Raw genomic sequence first — 21,010 nt, 5'->3', positions numbered from 1 at the left:
GAATAGGACTGAGTTAACTAGACTTAGTGTGATCGCTTCACAACATACACATAAATCATACTGATATATGAAATATTATATGTCTCAGTTTAATAAAAAGGGGGGGCTAGAGAGAGCACAACAGGTTGAGCACATGCTTTGCATGTGAAACACTTGGGATCAGTCCCCCGGTCTCTTGAGCACTGCCAGGAGTGATGTCCCAGCATGGAGAGGGGGAATGGCCCAGTGTGTTACTGGGTGTGGCCAAACCCAAACCATCCAAAATAAACAAAATAAAGAGATCTTATTGGAGAATGAATGTGTCCTAGTTCTGACTGGTATTGATGGATACAACACTTAATAAAGATATGAAAAAGCAAAGCTGTCTGGGGGCTGGAGAGCTAGCACAGCAGTTAAGGCACTCGCCTAGGACTCAACTGATCATGGTTTGACCCCTGGCACCACAGATGCCCCTTCTATTTGTTTTTTTTTTTGGGGGGGGTCACACCCAGCATTGCACAGGGGTTACTCCTGACTCTGCACTCAGGAATTACTCCTGGTGGTACTCAGGGGACCATATGGGATGCTGGGAATCAAACCTGGGTCGGCTGCATGCAAGGCAAACGCCCTACCCACTGTGCTATCGCTCCAAACCACAGACGCCTCTTCTAAACCCAACAGGAGTGATGCCTGAGCACAGAGCCAGTAGTTAAAAGTACTGAGCACAGCACGGTGTAGAGCAAAAATGAAACAAAGAAAAATCAAAGGTAACTAAAAATATTTTAGGTCTGGGCATGTGGCTCATCAGTAGAGTGCCTTCCTTGCATATCTGAGGCCCCAAGTTCTTGCTACAGCCCACTTCTTGGGGAAAAAAAAAAGAGATAAATCTAGGGGGGTGATAATTAGAAGCCACGTAGGTTAAGAGTCAACCAACATTTGCTATTTTAGAGCAGTGATAACACTCTTAGGTCTTCTTTCTCTCTTTTTTTGGGTGGTCACCATCAGCCTCTCTCAGAAGCTACTCCAAGCTCAGTGCTCGGGGTGACTCCTGGGGGTGCTCAGGGACCATGTAGTGCCAGGAACAGAACAGCTCTTCGATATACGGAGTCTGTGCTCCGCCCTTGGAGCCATCTGTTGGGCACACTGCTTAGGTTTTCGGGTTTGTTTGCGTTACACCCAGTGGCGCTTAGGTCTTCTGGCTCTGCTCTCAAGAATCGCTCCTGGTGAGGCTCGGGGAGGCCATATGAGGTGCCGGGGATTGAACCCAAGTTGGCCGTGTGCCAGTCAAGTGCCCCACCTGCTGTACTATGGCGACACCTCTCCCTTTCCCCGCTCCAAGCCCTGCTCCCGGACTACTGAGGTGTCCTATACAGTTTCCAATGATATAAAGTGCTTCAGACTTACCTGTGTGAGCCGCAGCAACATGTCAGAACACTCAGAGGCTAAGAAACCACTCTAAGTTTGCCAAATCGTCGGAGTTTATTAAGAGCCAATGAAATAACACCCTTGCTTCTTTCTCCCCCTAACACCAGACTTGGCCTGGTAACAGCGACTCCTCTCTCTGATGCTCCAGCCCCTCCGGAAGGAAGCGTCTCTGTTACAGCTTCCTTGGGTTCGAGATTTCCTGGCCCAAGAAGGGGTGGCAGGAAGCCATGGGGCGGTAGGCAGAGTCGCCTGGCAGTGCTCCCTCTGGAAATGCCCATCGGGCAGCCTTGCTGCACTCCCAACTCCCCAACGTGCTGCGTGTTTACATGAGCCTTGGGGAGATTCCAAAGGCCTGACTCAGACCCATCTATTCGCTACTTGAACTGGGTCACTGAAGGTCACCTAAGTGCCCGGTTCTCCAGACAGGGCTCTGTCTTACTCCTGCACGGGGATGCGACGTCAAGCAGGGCTAAGGATTCCATCCTCGCCTGGCCCCCTTCTGGCTCAGGACTTGAGGCCCATCTTGGCCATCATCGATTCGTATACTGTCCAGGCCATGGCTGCCATCAGAGTTCTGCGGAGGGCCCGGGGGACACCGCCCTGGAAGAAGCCACGAAGCCCATAGTCCTGTGAGGAAAAGGGAAAAAAGGAAAGTTCACAGCTCTGGAAGCAAAGCAGCGGGGTGGGGGGATGGGACGGGGGGATTCTGTACCCAGAACCAGAGAGAGCATCTCTGGTGTGAGCCTAAACACCTAAATTTTTAGGCTCTGATTTTTATTTTCTGGGGAACCAAAGGCAACATGACTCAGGGATCACTCCTGGAGGTCTGCAGGGCACCATATACGGTGGCAGGGATTGACTAGGGTTAGGTGCATGCAAGGCAAGTGCCTTAACCCTTGTACTATATCTCTCTGGCCACACAGACATCTTTTCTTTTCTTTTCTTTTGGGGCCACACCCAGCGGTGCTCAGGGCTTACTCCTGGCTCTGCACTTAGGGATCACTCCTGGCAGTGCTCAAGTGGCCCCAGAGACTTATTTTTAAAATGCCAAAACTATGAGTAATGGGTCCAAGGAGACCATGCACTTTAAAATGGTGGCTATGGTTGAAGACATTTGTCTAGCACATGGCTGATTCCAATCTCTGGCACTGCATATGGCCCCTAGGAGGGACCCTTGAGCAAAGAGTCAGGAGTGACCCCTAAACACAGGCAGGTATGGCCCAATGCACCAACCACCAACCCAACCAAATTAAGAAAAAAAAAAAAAGTCTGAGTTGTCTTAAAATTCAACAGGGACTATGCAGTGCCGGGGATTAAACCTGGGGCCTCGTGCATCAAGTGTCAGTGTGTGTACCAGCCCTGTGCGCCTCCGGCCTGGCCCTCAGATTTTTAAACAGAATTTTAGCAGCCCTTGTGAGTGACTACACTCTCTATTTTCATAATGTCATCTGTGTATTTGCATTAGAGCAAACTGAGAAATAAAGCATGTCTATTTTTCTGCCTACACTTCCTCTTAGGCTCTTGATTAGATTGCTCGGGCCTCCTGCGTCACCTGTTAACAGTTTGCAAGCTTAACAAACACCTTGCTTGTCCGAAGACGTGACCCTTCCCCGCAAAACAAACAAAAAACTCAAGAGACTGTAGGCTTTCATTAATGGTTCTCAACCTTGGCAACACATGAAAAATAGTAAATGAGGGGCCAGAGAGATAGGGCAGTGGGCAGGACTCTTGCCTGGTGTGCAGCCAACCCAGGGTCAGATCCCTGGCATCCCCTCTGGTTCCTTGAACCTGCCAGGAGTGATCTGAGTGCACAACCAGGAGTAACCCCTAAGCACCACCGGGTGTGGCTCAAAAATTAAACAAACAGAGGCTGGAGGATAGCACAGCAGGTAGAGTGTTTGCCTTGCACACGGTCAACCCAGGTTTGATTCCCAGCATCCCATATGGTCCCCTGAGCCACACCAGGAGTAATTCCTGGGTGCAGAGCCAGGAGTAACCCCTGTGCATCGCTGGGTGTGACCCAAAAAGAAAAAAAATAAAATAAACAAACAAAATCCCCAAATAATAATAAGTGAAAGACAGATGAGAGCCTCTGCTTTAGAAAGCCAGAAACAAGAAAACCTGTTTGTTCAACCTGCTTACTTTGAAAATGAGCATCACTGCCTGCCCGATCCACCGAAATTTCCCTGGAGAGAGCTGCATATGCGTTTTAATGACATCTGCAGGCTGAGTCACCAGGGAGGCCAGAATACCAGCAACTATCCCGCAGCTGAAATTCACAACAGGAATAAGGGTTGTATCCAACTGGTCTGAAAGAAAACAAAGGCAACATTCACTGAACGTTATAAATAAATAAATCTCCCATTCACAGATAAATATCAGTGCCAACTTGTCCAGTAATTCTCCCCCCAGTGTCAGAAGGGTTTGGATTCAAACAAGATTAAGGCACTATACACTGCCTGAGGGACAGGAAATAAAGTGAGCAACTGTCCTCCTCAAAAAAGAATTAAAAAGTAATATCTGGGAATGATCTCCCTGGACAAGATCTAAGGGTTAAAAGTAGGTAAGGGCTATTCTTGATAATCTTTCAGTAACAATATTGCAAACCACAAAAAAAAAAAAAAAAAAAAAAGAATTAAAAACTGAGCACCGGACAGAAAGATAATTAAAAGGGCAAAAGTGTGTGCTTTGTGTGAAGGAGTCTCTGTCCATCCCCAGCACTGCGTGGTGCCCTAAGTGGCTTCAAGTATACCAACCACACTTAGCAAAAGAGACCTCTGAGCACTGTCCTAAGAGTAACCTCTGAGCACTGACTAAAAATTGAAAGGAAAGATGCAACTTAATAAATGGAGTGGAGGGGGCTGGAGCGATAGCACAGCGGGTAGGGCGTTTGCCTTGCACGTGGCTGACCCAGGTTCTATTCCCAGTATCCCATACGGTCCCCTGAGCACTGCCAGGAGTAATTCCTGAGTGCAGAGCCAGGAGTAACCCCTGTGCATTGCCAGGTGTGACCCAAAAAGAAAAAAAAAAAAAAAAAAGGAGTGGAATACTGAAATTGGAAATTTACTTCTGTACAACCATCATTAAATTATTATCTTTGCCTGAGCAAGAATAACCTAACTGATTCAAAATCACTAACACATGCATCAAAGGGACAGGATGTTGCATATGAATTCATATTGTTCGAGTGGGCACCAGTAACATCTCTCATTGAGAGGCTTATTGTTACTGTTTTTGGCATATCCAATATGCACGGGTAACTTGCCAGGCTCTGCCGAGCGGGCTCCATATTCTCAGTATCTTGCTGGGCTCTCCGAGAGGGGCGGAAGAATCAAACTCAGGTCAGCTGCGTGAAAGGCGAATGCCCAACCGCTGTGCTATCGCTCCAGCATGAATTCATATTAATTTAAAATATTGGCCTGGGATGTAGCTTGGTGGTGAAGTACTTGCTTTGCTCCTTTGCAGGTCCTGGGTTTGATCCCTGGGACCACCCACACAGACACACACACACACACACACATACACAATCTTCCCGCAGATGTATTTATAAATTATCAAAGGAAAAATAACTGTTTTCAGTGAAAACACTACCTTATCCAAATAATTTTTCAAAAAAATGGTTGAACTCTACCACAATGGTTCAAATCAATGTCCTGAGCTTCTTGCTAAAAAGGGATGGGGGGGGGCTGGAGCGATAGCACAGCGGGTAGGGCGTTGTTTGCCTTGCACGTGGCTGACCCGGGTTCGATTCCCAGCATCCCATATGGTCCCCTAAGCACCGCCAGTAGTAATTTCTGAGCACAGAGCCCCGAGTAACCCCTGTGCATCACCAGGTGTGATCCAAAAATAAAATAAAATAAAATAAAAAGGGATCGGGGAAACTACCACAGCCATGATCCTTGGGCAAAAACTGCACAATTGAGTCTAATCAAAAGGAAATGTCAGAATAGCCCGTTCCAAGGTAATGCAACTGGCCCATACTCTCGAAGATAAAAATGATGACAAAGTACAATATTGCAGGCCAGCCAGACTGGCAACTCAGGGGTTAAACCAACTGCCTGCCTGGGGCTAACCCAGGGCCCATTCCTCTGGGTGGTCACAGGGCTGGGTGTGGTCACACCGCTCACCCCCCCAAGCACAAAACCAGAAGTACATTATTGGTACAATGGGGAAACTATGAATATAGATCAAAGATTTGCATCCATGTGAAGTTTTCTAGTCTGATACGCTGGTAAAATAAGGAGATCCCTGTCTTTAGGGAAATCATGTCAGGAAAATGGGCAGCATCTTTGCAACTGATTTTTTTTTTTTTAATCTTTCAAGTTTTGGGGCCACATGCAGTGGTGCTCAGGACTTCCTCCTGGTTCTGCCTGCACCGAGGGATCACTCCTCAGACCACACCTGGGGACCACAGGTAGTGCCCGGAATCAAACCAGGGTTGGTCATGTGCAAGGCAAGCGGCCCACCCACAGTATTATGGTTCTGGTCCCTGCAATTAATTTTTTTTAATTTATTCTTTTATTGAATCACCATGTAGAAAGTTACAAAGCTTTCAGGTTTAAGTCCTAGTTATACAATGCTCGAACACCCATCCCTTCACCAGAGCACATATTCCACCACCAAGAATCACAGTATACCTCCCCTCCACCCCCCAACCTCCCCAGCCCCCCACCCCGCCTGTGTAACTGATAAATTTCACTTTACTTTCACTTTACTTTGATTACATTCAATATTTCAACAACAAAAAAACTCACTATTATTATTTGGAGTTTCTTCCCCCTAAAGTCGGACCCTTGCAATTAATTTTTAAAAAACTATCTCACCCCTCTAGGGGGCCGGAATGGAATGATATAGTTCAGTGGCTAAGATGCTTTGTATGCGCCAACCTGGGTTTGGGCCCCAGCATCCTAGATGGTCCCTTGAACACCACCAGGAGTAATTCCTGAGCACAGAGCCAGGAGTAATCCCTGAGCATCACCAAATGTGGCCCCCAAACAAAAAGCAAATAAAAATGATTGTCCCATCTTACTCTGAAATGGTTTGGGGGGAAATTACATACAGCCCTGGAGTTATCTGTATTATTCTTGCATCTTTTTGTTGTTCTAATGTGATACAGAGCCAGGGATAGAATGCAGGACATCGTACTGCAAGGTATGCACTTTACTAAGCCACAAACCCCAAGTTCATGTGATTTCTGAAACCAAATCGGAAAGAAATGTCAAAGACAAATTGAGACGTCCTAGAAGTACCTATCCAAGTTATTTTCTTTTTCTTTTTCTTTCTTTTTAGGGAGGACTGTAAGAAGCATACAGCAACTTTATTGCAAAGCTCACTGATTTATATAGTATGCAGTAAACAATTCGTGGGAACCAAGTTCTTTTCTTGCCTTAAGTTTCTGCAATAATATTTAGGTAAGAAGAGGTAGTATCACCCCTCCCGGGGCTTGGGGAGAAGCCCCTGATCTCCCGGAGTTCCCAAACTACAACCTCTGCCATGCTGAAGGCATCTGGGTGTTCCCAGACAAAGGATGGATGTGGAGGTGCAGTCCGTGCTTCAAGTACCACTGACTCCTAATTGAACACAGCTTCGTTCCACAGGGAACATGTCTGTCCATGCTGGCTCTGCTTTGGGGGGTCTTTACTGCCCATCGGCTCTGCACTTTCTCACCACCCAAACCAAGGGTTCAAAATCACCATACCAGAGAGCACAGCGAGGAAGGCTTTCCTTCCAGATGCCGACCCGTCCATGTTTCCCAAACCTGTCTGTTGAGAACAGTGTCAAGTACACCAGGAAGCAACAGGCGCCCAGGCTTACCCCACGGCTTCTGGTTTAGGAGGCCGGCAGTTCACAGAGCAGAACACTTAGTGAAGTATTACTGCGGAACTTAGCAGGGGCAGCCTTAAGTCCACCCCGCCCCAGCCCAAGAAGCTCGCTGGCAGTTCTCTGAATTAGCAGGCTGATTCCACCACACACCACCAGCAGCTCACACTAACACTACGGCACCCAGGCCCCAGCCCCGTGCCGGCAACAACACGGATAGGGCTCAGTTCCGAAAACCACTCAGAATGGGACACTGCCCAGAACCAGGGGTCTCGCCCACAGAGAGAGGTGAGGAGGGGATGACTCCAGAGATCCAGAGAACTCTACCACCCCCACACCTCCCACTCTCTCTGTCTCTCTGTCTCTGTCTCTGTCTCTGTCTCTGTCTCTCTCTCTCTCTCTCTCTCTCTCTCTCACACACACACACACACACACACAGTCTTTCTCTCTCTCTCACATCTCTTCCTTTACCATACCGTGGGGCACAATGTTTTTGGTCTGGTTGTAAAACATCAGGTAGATTCCAGAAAAGGGAGCGTCACGGAGGAGTGTGGCCGTGAGGCCGCTGAAAAGGCCCCGGTGGCCCTCGGTGCGATAGATGCTCCTCAGGGCCGCGTAGATGCTCCCGTAGCCATATCTCCCGCTCTGCCAAGGAAGCACAGAACCAGCGAGGGCGTGGGTGGAGGCCCCGTGTCCGAGGAACGGAGACCTCCTCAGGGAAGGTGGCCCGTGCACCGGGGTGCCTGGCCTCTGGGCCTGCCATCCCGCAAGGCTCTGACCACAGCACCTCCACGCCCAGCTCCCCGGGGAGCTCACATCAGCAGCCACGTGGCTCCAGGGCCCCGTGGCCTTGGTCCCCCGCCCCGCCTCCCCCGACCTCCAGGGCAGGGCCTAACGCGGCCAACTCACCTCGTACCGTGTTTTGATCACTGTGATGGGCGACATGCAGATCCCCGCGACGGAGCGAGAGCCCATCCCCAGCATGACCGACTCCAGGGCAGTGGGGGGGTGGCCGCGGAGGAGGTACTGCTTGGAAGAGTAGAGGGTGCCGAAGTAGATGCCCACGCCGGGCACACACCTCACGATGGACTGCAAGAGAGCGGCAGAGGACCGCGACATCACAGACCTGACGCTGGGCGTCCCGGGAGAAGACCCAGGTTTGTAGGCGACTGTGGATCCAACTTCACGAGTGGAGAAGGCAGGCAGGGGAGGGGGTCCAGGAAGGGACCAGCCGCAGCGGGAGCAGCTGCGGCCCTCTGGGAACTCTGGGACTCCACACAGACCAGGCCTTAGTTCTGTCTCCGACGGAGTTGGAGGGTATTTTCATTTCTGCATTTATTTGGGGGTGGGGGTAACGAGTGATGTTTGGGCCATACCCAGCGCTCTTCAGGGCTTACTCCTGGCTCTGTTCTCAGAGGGTCTCACTTGCAAACTGACCCCCGTTGGATCCCTGGCACTACATTTGGTGCCCTCCAGCAGTGCCAGGAGTGACCCCTGAGCTCAGAGCCACACAGAGGCAGGAGTAATTCCCTGAGCGCCACCCAACGTGGCCCCCCCAAACTAATAAACGAAAGAACTGGGATTGGTCTCCTGCAAGCAAGTGCCTTAAGCCGAGTAACTCTCTCTCCAGCCCCCTCACGCGCATCCACAGGGGCCACAGGAGGTAGATGAGAAGTGACAGGTGCTGACAGACCCCACAGGCGACTTACAGGCGACATCCCCCTCCAAAGGCCCCAGAGACTCTCCGTGCGAACCACCTTCAAGAGCAGAGCCAACATGCCAACACGTCTGGATCTGAGGGCAGATAACACAGAGGCAGGGAAGACAAAGGTCACTAAGAGTGTCCTCGGGGCCAGGGCGCCCCCGAGACCTCTCCCCACGGGCTCTTTCCTCCACACGCATCCTGGAGAAACTCTGTGCCTGGGTGCTCGTGAGTTAACACGCGTGAGTCTCTCTGTCCTCTGTCCCTCCGCAACCCGCTGCTCCACACATCCGCACACTCCCCACAGTGCGAAGCCCAGCACTGGGGCTCAAAAAGGGCACTCAATACTTTTCTTTGTATTGTTTTTTGGTCCGGCAAGCTACCGAGAGTACCCCGCCCACACGGCAGAGCCTGGCAAGCTACTGTGGTGGATTCAATATGCCAAAAACAGTAACAACAAGTCTCACAATGAAAACTGTACTGGTGCCCGCTTGAGCAAATCGATTAACAATGAGACAACAGTGCTACAGTGCCAGTGTGTGTGTGTGTGTGTGTGTGTGTGTGTGTGTAGGGGAGGAACACACCCAGTGATGGTGCTCAGGGTCGACCCGTGGTTCAGTGCTCAGGGATCACTCCTGGAGGTGCCTGGGGGACCATATGGGGTGCCCAGGGATCAAATTCAGATCAGCTGCAGGCAAAGCAAGCACCTTACCCTCTCTGCTATCTCTGTGGCTGCCACTCAATACTTCTTATTCCAGAACACCCTTGCTCCCCAAACACAGGTACATACACAGACACATACATAGACACACACACACACAGACACACACAGACGTACACGCACACATACACCCCCCCTCCCCCCCCACACACATACACTCCCTGCTATATCAGACACCAGTAAGAACACTTATTAGGCAAAGACAATAAAATGCCAGTGCCCCGAGACAGGTCCCAGGAGGTGCCCCACCTAATTAACAAGCCATGCCTAGCAGGGAAAACATTCACAGAACATGGCTGGGCCCACATGCCCTTTGCTGCTCCATGAGCACCCCCAGGGCTTGGTGGGCTTCACGTGGTGAAATGGGGGGCTGAAGGGGCAGCGGGCCTTACCCATCGGCCGGGGGCTGTGCGGTCTGCAGGCGTGTTTTGAGGAGATCCAGAGGTTGGAAGAGGAGCGTCGAGCACGTGCCACTGATGGAGCCACAGAGGAAAGCTTTGATCACCGGATGCAGCTGCAGGACAAGCGGACACAGCGTGAGCAGCTTTGCAGGAACTGTGTCTCACCTCTCTCTCCGCAAACTGGGGGTGGGTCGTTCCCCCAGTAAGGATCTCGAGAAATGTACCTGGTGGCCCCCCAGATTTCAGTAGCAGGTCAGAGGAGGGAAAGGGGTTGTTAGCCAGGAATGAACACGGTCAGAATGTTGCTGAGCCAGCCCAAACTCCAAATGGCCCCGGCCGCCACAAGTCCCGCCCTCCCACCCTCGGTGCCATTTTGCCACATTGAACAGAGAAGAGGCCAGGCCGTCTGGTGAGCAACGCGGCCGGAGAAATGCTCCGGACCAGAACCCGGGCCAACAACACCAGGGATCCAGACGGAGGAGGTACAGCTGGGACGCCTCCTCCAAATGGAGCCCTGGCGACACTGAGCAGCAACTAACACGGCTCCGGGTTGCGGGACTGGAACACATCTGAACCGCGCTAGCGGCCACAAGACCTTTTCTAAAAACTGAAAACATACAATTTTTTAATGGAAAACCAACTATCAAATGCTTCCTTAGTTAGGCTGTCTTTCTTGGGGGGAAACTCCAACAACAGTGAGTTTTGTTTTGCAATATGGAACATAATCAAGGTGAAGAGAAAATGAAGTGAAATTCATCAGTTATACAGTGGGGGGTGGGGGGCGGGCGGTATACTGGGGATTCTGGTGGTGGAATATGGGCACTGGTGAAGGGATGGTGTTTGAATATTGTATAACTGAGACATAAACCTGAAAACTGTGTATCTTTCCACATGGTGATATAATAAAAATTAAAAAAAAAAAAGAATGTTGCTGAGAAAATAGTACACAGAAAGGCGTAGCTCACCAGTCTTGGGATTCTGTTATTTGTTCTGTTGTATGGCCCTGGGAAGGAACCTGGAACTCTTGCAGGAAGCATGCTCATCTGCCCTTTGAGCAATCTCCCTGGCTTCCCTCTCTCTCTTTGGGAGGTCCATACCTGGTGGTACTCAAGGGTTATTCCTGGCTCTATGCTCAGAAGTCACTCCTGGCAGTGCTCAGGGGACATGGGATACTGGGGACTGAACCCAGGCTGGCTGCTTACAAAGAAAGAGCGCTAAACTGGTCAGTGGTTGGAAATTACCATAAGTGTGGGGGGGCCTGAGGGTAGATAAGTTAGAAGAAGGTCCAGTATGATGATAATAGTTGGAAATGACCACTCTGGACAAGAATTGAGTGTTGAAAGTAGGTCAAGGGATATACATGATAACCTTTCAGCACCTGTATGGCAAATCATGCCCGAGAGAGAGAGGGGCGGGGGAAGGGGAAGACAGAGAGAGAGAGAGAGAAGAGGGGGAGGGGAGGGGAGGAGAAGGGAAGGGAAGGGAAAGGGAGGGGAGGGGAGGGGAAGGAGGGGAGAGAGGAAAGGGATGAAAGGGGAGGGGAGGGGAGGGGAGGGGAGGGGAGGGGAGGGGAGGGGAGAGGAGAGGAGAGGAGGGGAGAGGAGGGGCGAGGAGAGGAGAGGTGGGGAGAGGAGAGGAGAGGAGAGGAGAGGAGAGGAGAGGAGAGGAGAGGAGAGGAGAGGAGAGGAGAGGAGAGGAGAGGAGAGGAGAGGAGAGGAGAGGAGAGGAGAGGAGAGGAGAGGAGAGGAGAGGAGAGGAGCAGACTGGCTTGGGGGCAGTTGGGGGGGATGGGAGGGAAACTGAGGACATTGGTGCTGGGAAATTACATTGGCTGAGGGTTGGGTGTTGGAATACTGTGTGACTGTATTACAGGTTAGAGGAGTTAGTGGAGCTGGAGTGATAGCACAGTGGGTAGGGCGTCTGCCTTGCAGAGGCTGACCTGGGTTCTATTCCCAGCATAGAGAATCAACAGCTTTGTAATGCTCTATACTCACAGTGATTCAATTAAAAGAAAGAAAAGAAAAAAGCAAGGCAAGCGCCCAACCCACTCTATTATCACTCCGGCCCCTCCCCAACCTTTCCTGTCTTAACAGAGCAACACATCTGTTTCCATCATGAATCAGGCCACCAACCACACTCCCTGCAGTCCCTGACGATAAAAGTCATTGCCCTGGGATCTCCAGTCTTCAAGAGAGACAAGAACAGAGCTTTAAGGAGGAAGTGTGGGTTTCCCAGAGCCCAGGCGCAGTTGCTATAGACAGCAGACAGCGACAGCTTCAAGGCAAAGGAAGTGAAAGTGTATGTGCTGTGCGAACAGTTGTCAAGAAAACACTGCCACTTCCTGTCAAGTCCACAGATTATCTTAACTTAATCCCATCTTATAGTCATGCATCTCCCCGGGGACCTCAGCAGGCCGCAGACAGAAGTGTCACAAACCAGTGCCCACTGCTGGTTTGCTGGGTCTCCGTTAAGCCAGACACAGCCACACTACTGGGTTATCTTGGGGTACTACCCAGAAAAGCAGGATTCTCAGAGGCAAAATGTACCCCCGCTGCTCCCAAGCACGCCTGGGAAACCTCACAGCAAGCTCCAGAATCCAGCCAGGAAGCACAAATGACTGGGATAAGGCACTTAAAACTTTTTTTTTTTTCTTTTGCTTTTTGGGTCACACCTGGCGATGCACAGGGGTTATTCCTGGCTCATGCACTCAGGAATTACCCCTGGTGATGCTTGGAGGACCATATGGGATGCTGGGAATCGAACCCTGCCAGCCTTGTGCAAGGCAAACGCCCTACCTGCTGTGCTATCGCTCCAGCTCCACTTAAAACTTTTTAATAACTCCACCCCCTCCCCCCCACAAAGTAAAGCTCTCTTCTTTATTGAAGATATTTGAAAATCCCATTTAAGAAACAAACATAAAAGAACCCAACACCAAAAGAGTACCACAATCAAGGCACTTGCCTTGTTTACAGCTGGCCCTGGTCAGAGCCTGGCACTGTATATGGTTCCCCTGAGCACTGCCAAGAGTGACTCCTGGGCACTGCTGGGTGTGGCCCCCCAAAACCAAAAACAAATTTCTCCCCATCCATTAAATGGCATTTGCGCTCTTATTTTTAGTGTTTAGTTTTTTTGGTTTTGAGGTCACACTGAGCAGTACTCAGGCATTACTCCTGGTCAGGAATCGTCCCTGGTAGGCTCGGGGGACCATGTGGGGTACTGGGGATCAAGCCTGGGGCAGCTACATGCAAGACAAATGCCTGCTGTACTATCTTTCTGGGCCCTACACTCTTTTTTTTCTTTTGCTTTTTGGGTCACACCCGGCAATGCACAGGGGTTACTTCTGGCTCTGCACTCAGGAATCACCCCTGGGGGTGCTCAGGGGACCATATGGGATGCTGGGAATCGAACCCGGGTTGGCCGCGTGCAAGGCAAACACCCTACCCACTGTGCTATCGCTCCAGCCCCTGGCCCCTACACTCTTACCATAAATAAATGGTATGCTATTTTCGTACAACCCCATTTGGATGAATATGAAGTTGTCACCTCACCTACTGGAAATAAGTTGTTGCGATCTCTTTGATGGAGAAGAGAGATAGCTCCAAATTCCACCAGAGGAGCAAGCCTCCAGTTACCACCAGAATTACTTTGAAGACTACTGGGAAGGTCCCTGGGGCTGAGCGCGCGTGTGCAGAAGGCCCGGCCCTGCGTAGCCCCACTGGCATCGCCTGGTCCCCTCAGCTGGGAGAAACCCCGAAACAATACTGGAGAGAAAGACCACAGGGGTTCAGATAATGAAGTCCAGCGTTCACAACCATTCAAAAAGCTTGTGAAGCACACAAGACTGTACAAGTGACAAAGCAATCACAACCCAGCAAGACACGCACACAAGGACAGGCCAGGGCCAAGCGCCCAAGGCCCTTTCCCCCAGGGGAAGTGCCCAGCCTCTTCGCTGACAGGTGTTCACTGACTGCAGGGCCCCGACCTCTCTCCTTAGTCTAGCGCCCCGGAGTGAAACTGCCCGCAGCTCACCCCGGCGCCGCCCGCGGCCCCTCTCCCTTCTGTGGCTTTCTCACGGTGCCGCTGGAGCATCTGAGACGCTGCCTGCCGCTCCTCTCGGTTCCTCTGGGCTCCCTCTCCGGCCACCCACAGACGTTTCGGTTCTCCCTTATCTCCTCTGCCTGTACCTCCCAGGGCGACCGCATCACGGCTCAGCATACACACAACACGCCGGCAACGCCCACCTCTCCGGCCCCATGCCCTGCCTCCACCCCATCTCCAGGGGCCCACAGGCGGCTCTCACTCGCAAGAGGAGACCCAGGGCGGGCGGACAGACGGACAGACACAGACAGACAGACACACACACATCTTCCCAGAATCTGCCCCCAGCCAGTCATCCCAGTGGCCTTCGTGGGTGTCCAGGGAGCCTACCCACCCTCCAGGAGGGCCCCCAGGCAAGGCAGCCCCTTGTACCTCCTCCAACTCTCAGGACAGGACACTTTTGAGAGCTGGGCACTGTTCACAGATGAATCCAGAGCCCAGTGGCTTCAAACGTCTTCACCACATCTCTACTTGTCTGTGCCCCCCACCCCACACTCTACCCTTTTTTGCAGCGTTGGGGATCGAACCCAGGACCTCACCCATGCAAGGCATAGTACCACTGAATACCCAGGCTACTTCGCAGACCCTCAGCAGTAATCCACACTCGGTCCATCCCTGGCTCATCTAGAAACGCTCTTCCTTGGCCTTCGGGAAGCAGTTCTTGACGGGCTCCTCCCAGCTCTCCCACGGCCTCTGGAGATCTCTCAACACTTGCAACCTCACCCCATAGCTACACGCCCACAGGGCCCTCGGGTGACATTTCCTAACTGAAGCTGGGCCATCTCCCTTATTTCCTTAAAGAAGAAAATCTTCTTGAATGAACAACTGAGCGCCAGAAGGTTCAGAGGGCGTTTTTATTGGGGGGTTTGGGATGGGGGGTGCAGGTAAGGAGATTACTCTGGAATTCTGTGTCAGTGACTTTCTGACATAAAGACCTACAGGCCTCTAGGGGTGTTGGCGGGGACAGCAAGTAAGGGGTTAAAGGTGGCAAGGAGTTAGCTGTCTCAATCAAGGACAGGCAAACGACAAGCCCTTAGGTTAGTATTAACAGCAGTAGCTATGGGAACTGTGGGGCGATGGGGCCCACAGGGGCTTGGGGTATCAAAGAGTTAAGTCAAGCAGGGGATACAGGAACAGACATTGCAGTACAAGTTTAAAGAAGAAGCCAGTAAAAGTGAGACTAGAGAGGTAATCCAAGTGGATAAAGAGCTTGCCTGGCACATACCCGACCTGGGTTAGGTCCCGGGCATCTTGTTTGGTCCCAAGCTGGCCCGGAGTAATCCCTGAGCCCAAAGTCAGAAGCAAGCCCTGAGCACAGCCAGATGTGACCCCCCCAAAAAAAAAAAAAAAACAAAACAAAACGAAACAAAGAAACAAAAAGTAAATCCAAGAAACCCATTTCCTAACAGGCTACACATTCTACAATGTTCAGGTGTAATCGATTTTTCTCACATGTTTTCCTTATCATTCTCTCCTGGGGAATGCTCCACCCGACACCTGAGCCACCGCACTGCAGGGTGTGGTCCCTACCATCCCCACCCAAGTAAATTCTAAAATTTTTAAAACAGCAGTAAAAAAAAAAAAAAAAAAAAAGTAAGAGCAACATGAAATTAAACGTAACTGAAAAAAAGTCGTTTTCATCTTTTGGTCTCGGGAGTCACACTACCCTGCAGTGATCCCCAGCCACTCTCAGATGGGTACTGGGTGGGGGGTGGGGGGAGGAGCTATTCGGTGATCCAGAACTCCTGCACCCAAAGCACACATTCTAGCAGTGAGCTCTGGCCGGTCCTTTAATAGTGTCTTTTAAATTCAAATTAACAGACTAAAAAAAAAAAAGAGAGAAAAAAGAAAGTTCCTCTAAGTGTTCTCTTTTCCTTAAAATAAAGTCCAAACCACTAGCTTGAGAGGCCTTTCTCTAATGAATCCTGAGGCTCCTTCCCTCCACTCCCCGCTCCTCCACACGCCTGTGTCTAATTCATCCCTGCACCCTGCCTCCTTCGCTCCCGGGGCAGAGTGGCCCGAAGGTGTCCGAGTTTCTGGCTCTCAGCTTTTCACAGGGCTCCAGACTGCAGGCTCAGGATGACTTGGTCACGTCATCCTGAGGCGGCAGCAGGGTGCCTGCAGCCCAGGGCTTCCAGCAGGAATCCAGACCTGACGTGTCATGACAGGTCATGCCACACTCTTGCGAAGGTGGGGCTTGTCAGGAGAGTCTGAGACAGACTGACACGGCTGAGGCAGACATCAGTATGGACGGAGATTTTCCTTTAAGTATAAAAGGGTCTCTTACAACAAGGCTGTCTCCAGCTTTGCCCAGGGGAGCAATAGCACCAGAGCTGATTGCCACATTATCTATAATAGATAAACAATGGAAAACATCCAAGTTCTCATTGGGTTGACTGGGTTGAGATGTGGACTCCCCACCTCTCTCTCTCTCTCTCTCTCTCTCTCTCTCTCTCTCTCTGGAATACTGTTTAGCAATAAAAAAGATAAAATTTTACCATCTGCAGCAAAATGCAAAGCATTTTGAGATCACGGATCAGGAGAAAAACAAAATAAATCAATGGGTTACCAGAGGGAAAGAGACTGGGGCTGGGTTGGTCCAGAGGTGAAGAGGGTCTAAATTTAAAAGATAAAAGAATCCAATGTTTCCTGGCATGGTGAGTAAAGTTAACAAGGGAAGACTGACTGGTGAATCTTCAAGGTAAATGAAATGAAAACTAAATGGGAATAAATATAAAATCATTAGCATATTTCTTTAAAAAAGAGATAAAAATCCTTCTGAATACTTAAAATAGAAATACAAATCTATTAACTTGTTTGGGGGTTTAGTCTTCATAACCCATTTGTAATCAGTGGCTACTCCTGATTCTGGTCAAGTGCCTTAACCTCTGTAGTAGCTCTTCAGCCACGAATGGAAGTTAAGGGTGGGGAAAGGGGAGATGGGGTGGAGAGAGAGTACATCGGGTAAGGCCGACCCAGGTTCAATCTCCAGCATCCCACAGGATCGATCCCCCTGAGCACCAGAAGAAATTCCTGAGTGCATATAAGGGAGTAACCCCTGAGCACTGCTGGATGTGACCCCCAAACAAAGAAACAAAATGATGGGTTGGAACTAGTGCAGCAGGTGAGGCGCTTGCCTTACATATCGTCAATTTGGGTTCAATCCCTGATGCTCCATGTGGTCCCTGAGCACTTCCAGAAGTGATCCCTGAGTGCAGAGCCTGGAGTAAGTCCTGAGTACCACCACCGGTGCCCACCAAGCAAAAATAGAACAACAAGGACGACAAAAAGAATGAGTTATCTAACAGGGTTAAACACTATATTTCATATAGAGCCAGAAGTCTATATGCAGGTGAAAATGAAGCTTTTATTTATGGTAAAGGGAATTGCAACCTGCAAAGCCCACTAAGGGGCAGAGCAATAGCACAGCGGTTGGGGCATTTTCTTTGCTGCAGCCGACCCGGGTTTGATCCAGCAACCCTATGGTCTCCCAGCATCACCAGCAGTGATTCCTGAGTGCAGAGGCAGCCCTAAGCTTTGAGCATCACTGGCTGTGACAAAAAACAAAACAAAACAAAAAAAACGAGAAACACCACTAAAGTGAGGCCGCATAACTGCTTCAAGGTGCAGAAAAAGTAAAAAGCTTATAAAGGCAGAGCTGCCTCCCAGTGGCAAACTATAGAATTTCCTTAAAAAGGAAGATTATGGGTCAAGGATGCAGCTCAGTGGCAGAGAGCACTTGCCTTGCATATTTGGGTACTGGCACCAAAATCATAATAATAAAAGGGAAATGAGAAGTCCAACTTCTAAGATCTCCAGAATCAATAAAAACAAACAAATAAGAAGACACTGTAGTTTTATTGTAAACAGTCTTAAAGAATTTCAGTTTTCAAGAAACTTTTTTTTTTTTTTTTGCTTTATGGGTCACAGCTGGCAATGCACAGGGGTTATTCCTGGTTCTGCACTCAGGAATCACCCCTGGCGGTGCTCAGAGGACCATATAGGATACTGGGAATCGAACCCGGGTCGGCCGCGTGCAAGGCAAACGCTCTACCCACTGTACTATTGCTCCAGCCCCTCAAGGAACATTCTTAAATGACATAACTCTAATATAATTTTGAGAGAGAGTAGGGGGAATTGGGTCACACCCAGCAGTGCTCAGGACTACTCCTAGTCGTGCTCAGGGGACCACATGTGATGCTGGGGACCTAAGGGGGTCTGGAAGCATACAAGTATACCTTAATCCCTGTTCTGTCTCCGCTCCAAGATCAATGTGATTTTTTCCCCCCTAAATAGTGCTAAGCAATCTGCGGCAAATCCCCAAAGTCCAATTTTCTCTTAATACAGAGCGGGCAGAGACAGCCAAATAACAATTCAGGCACAGTGGCAAATACAGCACTTAAATAGTTGGAAAAATTGGCTTCACAGTAACACCTACTCTCCTCAAAACAAAACAACTTAAACACAGTTTAGATCTTGAAGACAGAGAGGTATAGCCAGATTGAGAAAGAGGTTAAGTGTATTCTTCAAGGATGTATGTGTGGGGCAGGAGAAATAGAACTCAATGTGCCGAGTTGGATGCTTTGCGGTGGGAGATCTGGTTCTATTCCCAGGCACTGCAGGTCACCTCAGGAGGTGTTCCCTACAAAACCCCCAACCAACCAAGTAAACAAAGATGTAAAAGTAAAACTGCAACTTACACCCGGTGATTTTGCTTGTTTTGAGAGACCACGGGGGAGGGGGGAGAGGGAGGCAGAGAGACATCTCAACTTCCTCAACTTCCGGTTTTTCAAAGAGATTTACTTAGCTTACTTTCACACCCTGCCACTCCCTGAGGGTCACCCAACTATGACCTTAGAGAGAACTGGCTATTGATTCCTGGTCCTCCCAGTCAAATGCCAGGTCACACTCAGGTCCCTTCCTCCCCTCTCTGCAGGACCTTCCTCCCTGGGGACATTCCTACAGATAAAGCAATGAAGACCAAGTGGTGCTGGGAATCAAACCCCGGGGCTCCTGCATGCAAAGCTTGTGCTCCAGCCCGATAAACCATCTCTCCATTCCCTGGGTAAGGATTTACAGAAATAAAGTTTGCTTCGCACCCTGTCACCTGCCGCGGGTGGCCCGAACTATGACCTTCGGGGTGTGTGGGGTGAAAGTGGCCACCGTCCCGGCCTTCGCAGCCCAATGCCAGGCTGCGCAGCGGCCTCCACCCACCCCCAGCTGTCTGCGCCAGATCCTCCTCCCCGGGACACACCTGCCCAGCCCCGCCTCCGCTCCCGCCAATGGCGGCGCGGCGGCCCGGCCACGGCAGCCAATCACGATGCGGGGGCGTGTCTCCGGCGGCCGCGCCCGGCGCCGAGCCGCAGGGATGCTAGCAGCTTCCCGGAGCTGCCGGGCATGTCGCGGTCCCAACACGCGGGAGCACCGACGGCATCGCAAGCTTGGAGACGGCCCAAATACCTGTCTAGATGTGTCCCCGCCACTGGCCACTTCAGACTTCTAGCTCAAAACAACGTCCGGGAGCGCTCTGTCACCTGGCTCTAGGCGGCGCGGGCACAATCCCTAGGACCCTCCCACGTCCGCCCCCCTCTTACCCCCTGGGCCCCCAGTAATTCCGTCCCCAGGAATATCCAGTTACTAACATACTTGGCCGGCCCAAAGGTTAAGTGGCAACTGCTCTCCTCCCTGTCCCGCCCCCTTCGAAGTATTTAGCCAAATTTCTTTCCTCTCGCCACGTCACTAACCGGTTCCGCACGGGTCCAGGATGCGGGCAAGTTTCCCCCGAGGGCAACCCCTGGACTTGTCTCGAAGTCCCCTGTCCCAGCCGGAGGTTCTGGGGCTTCCCCTTCCCCGCAGTTTACCACGAGCGTTTCCACGTGGTCCCCAACATCTTGCGGCTGCAGCAGTGCCGGGTGCGCCTTCTGAATCATTGGAGAGGAGCCCGCCAGTGCACGAGTCGGGGAGGGGTGTGGTGTCAGGGGGCGACCTTGGAGCTGCAGGCTACTTGGGGGGCTGGAGACTCGCCACGCGCTCCCGGGCAGGGCTCTCCGCCGTCCGCGCCCGCTGCGGACCTGGGGCTACGTGTCCACCGCCCGTGCGGGGCCCCGCCGAGCTGGACGTTCCCGCACCCGGGGACGACGACTCGCGGCCCTTCACTCGCTCCGTGCACGCCGCGGCGCCTCATCCCTGCAGCCCATCCTGCCGGGGAGCAGCCTGAAGCCCCGAGCTGCCGGGGGCCGTATCCGGGGTGGAGAACGTCGGAGGAACTAGATAGGAGGCGGGGATTGAGCTTCCGGGGTTGGGCCCTCGTCACGTGACGGCAAGGGCGGGGTGGGCTCTTTAGCGCCACCGCGTGCAAACGTACAGAACTGCAGGAGCCGCGCCTTTTCGACCTCGGCCGGGCTTCTTTCTGGAGCGTGCGCCCCAGAATTTTGTGCTCAGGTGCAAAGTTTGGACTCAAGTACTTACAGCCCACATTTGCTGTGCTCAAAGCACTAAGTTAATAGGTGACGACGGCCATTGAGCACTGGAACTGTGACTAGTATCACGGAAGGACAGAAGTCTAGTTTAGTTAATCTGTATCAGAAAGGGAAGCAGTGTGAATATTTCTCGGTGTAACTCCACTTTACTAGAACCACAGGTCCCTTTAAGAGCTGAAATTTAGTATAGGAATTGACATGTGCCGTCAGTTATCCACACACCGGATTGTTCATACTTAAAATATTTTATTAACCATTTCTACTATTGTTAAAATGATATTTTTGCATGTGTTGAGTTCGGTGATATGAAATTAGTTTGATCTGTATCTTTCAAAAATTTGGGGGCCGATGCAGTGCCTCTGTTGCAAACCACAGCACCCAAAAA

The 21,010-nt window shown here is 51.0% G+C and overlaps 1 protein-coding gene across 3 annotated transcripts; it reads right to left on the bottom strand.

Annotated features, from left to right (window-relative positions):
• Positions 1-1,439: 1,439 nt before the first annotated feature.
• SLC25A38 (solute carrier family 25 member 38) lies at positions 1,440-20,416 on the bottom strand. Of its 3 annotated transcripts, none has more exons than XM_055135567.1 (7): positions 19,891-20,410; positions 10,040-10,161; positions 8,934-9,018; positions 8,134-8,313; positions 7,701-7,869; positions 3,547-3,713; positions 1,440-2,031 (listed from the first exon to the last, which is right to left on the bottom strand). In XM_055135567.1, the coding sequence occupies exons 1-7, from the start codon at positions 20,074-20,076 to the stop codon at positions 1,909-1,911; spliced, it is 1,032 nt and encodes a 343-aa protein (XP_054991542.1). In that variant the 5' UTR covers positions 20,077-20,410; the 3' UTR covers positions 1,440-1,908. The 3 variants fall into 3 exon arrangements, with proteins under 3 accessions (XP_054991542.1, XP_012789532.1, XP_054991543.1); XM_012934078.2 differs by having other exon boundaries at positions 20,008-20,410; XM_055135568.1 differs by lacking the exon at positions 3,547-3,713 and having other exon boundaries at positions 20,008-20,416.
• Between the last annotated feature and the right edge of the window lie 594 nt (positions 20,417-21,010).

Source organism: Sorex araneus, chromosome 4, assembly GCF_027595985.1.
Source record: "Sorex araneus isolate mSorAra2 chromosome 4, mSorAra2.pri, whole genome shotgun sequence".
Lineage (NCBI taxonomy): Eukaryota > Metazoa > Chordata > Mammalia > Eulipotyphla > Soricidae > Sorex > Sorex araneus.
The sequence above is the reverse complement of the archived record's forward strand: the minus strand, read 5'-3'. Positions and strand labels throughout refer to the sequence as shown.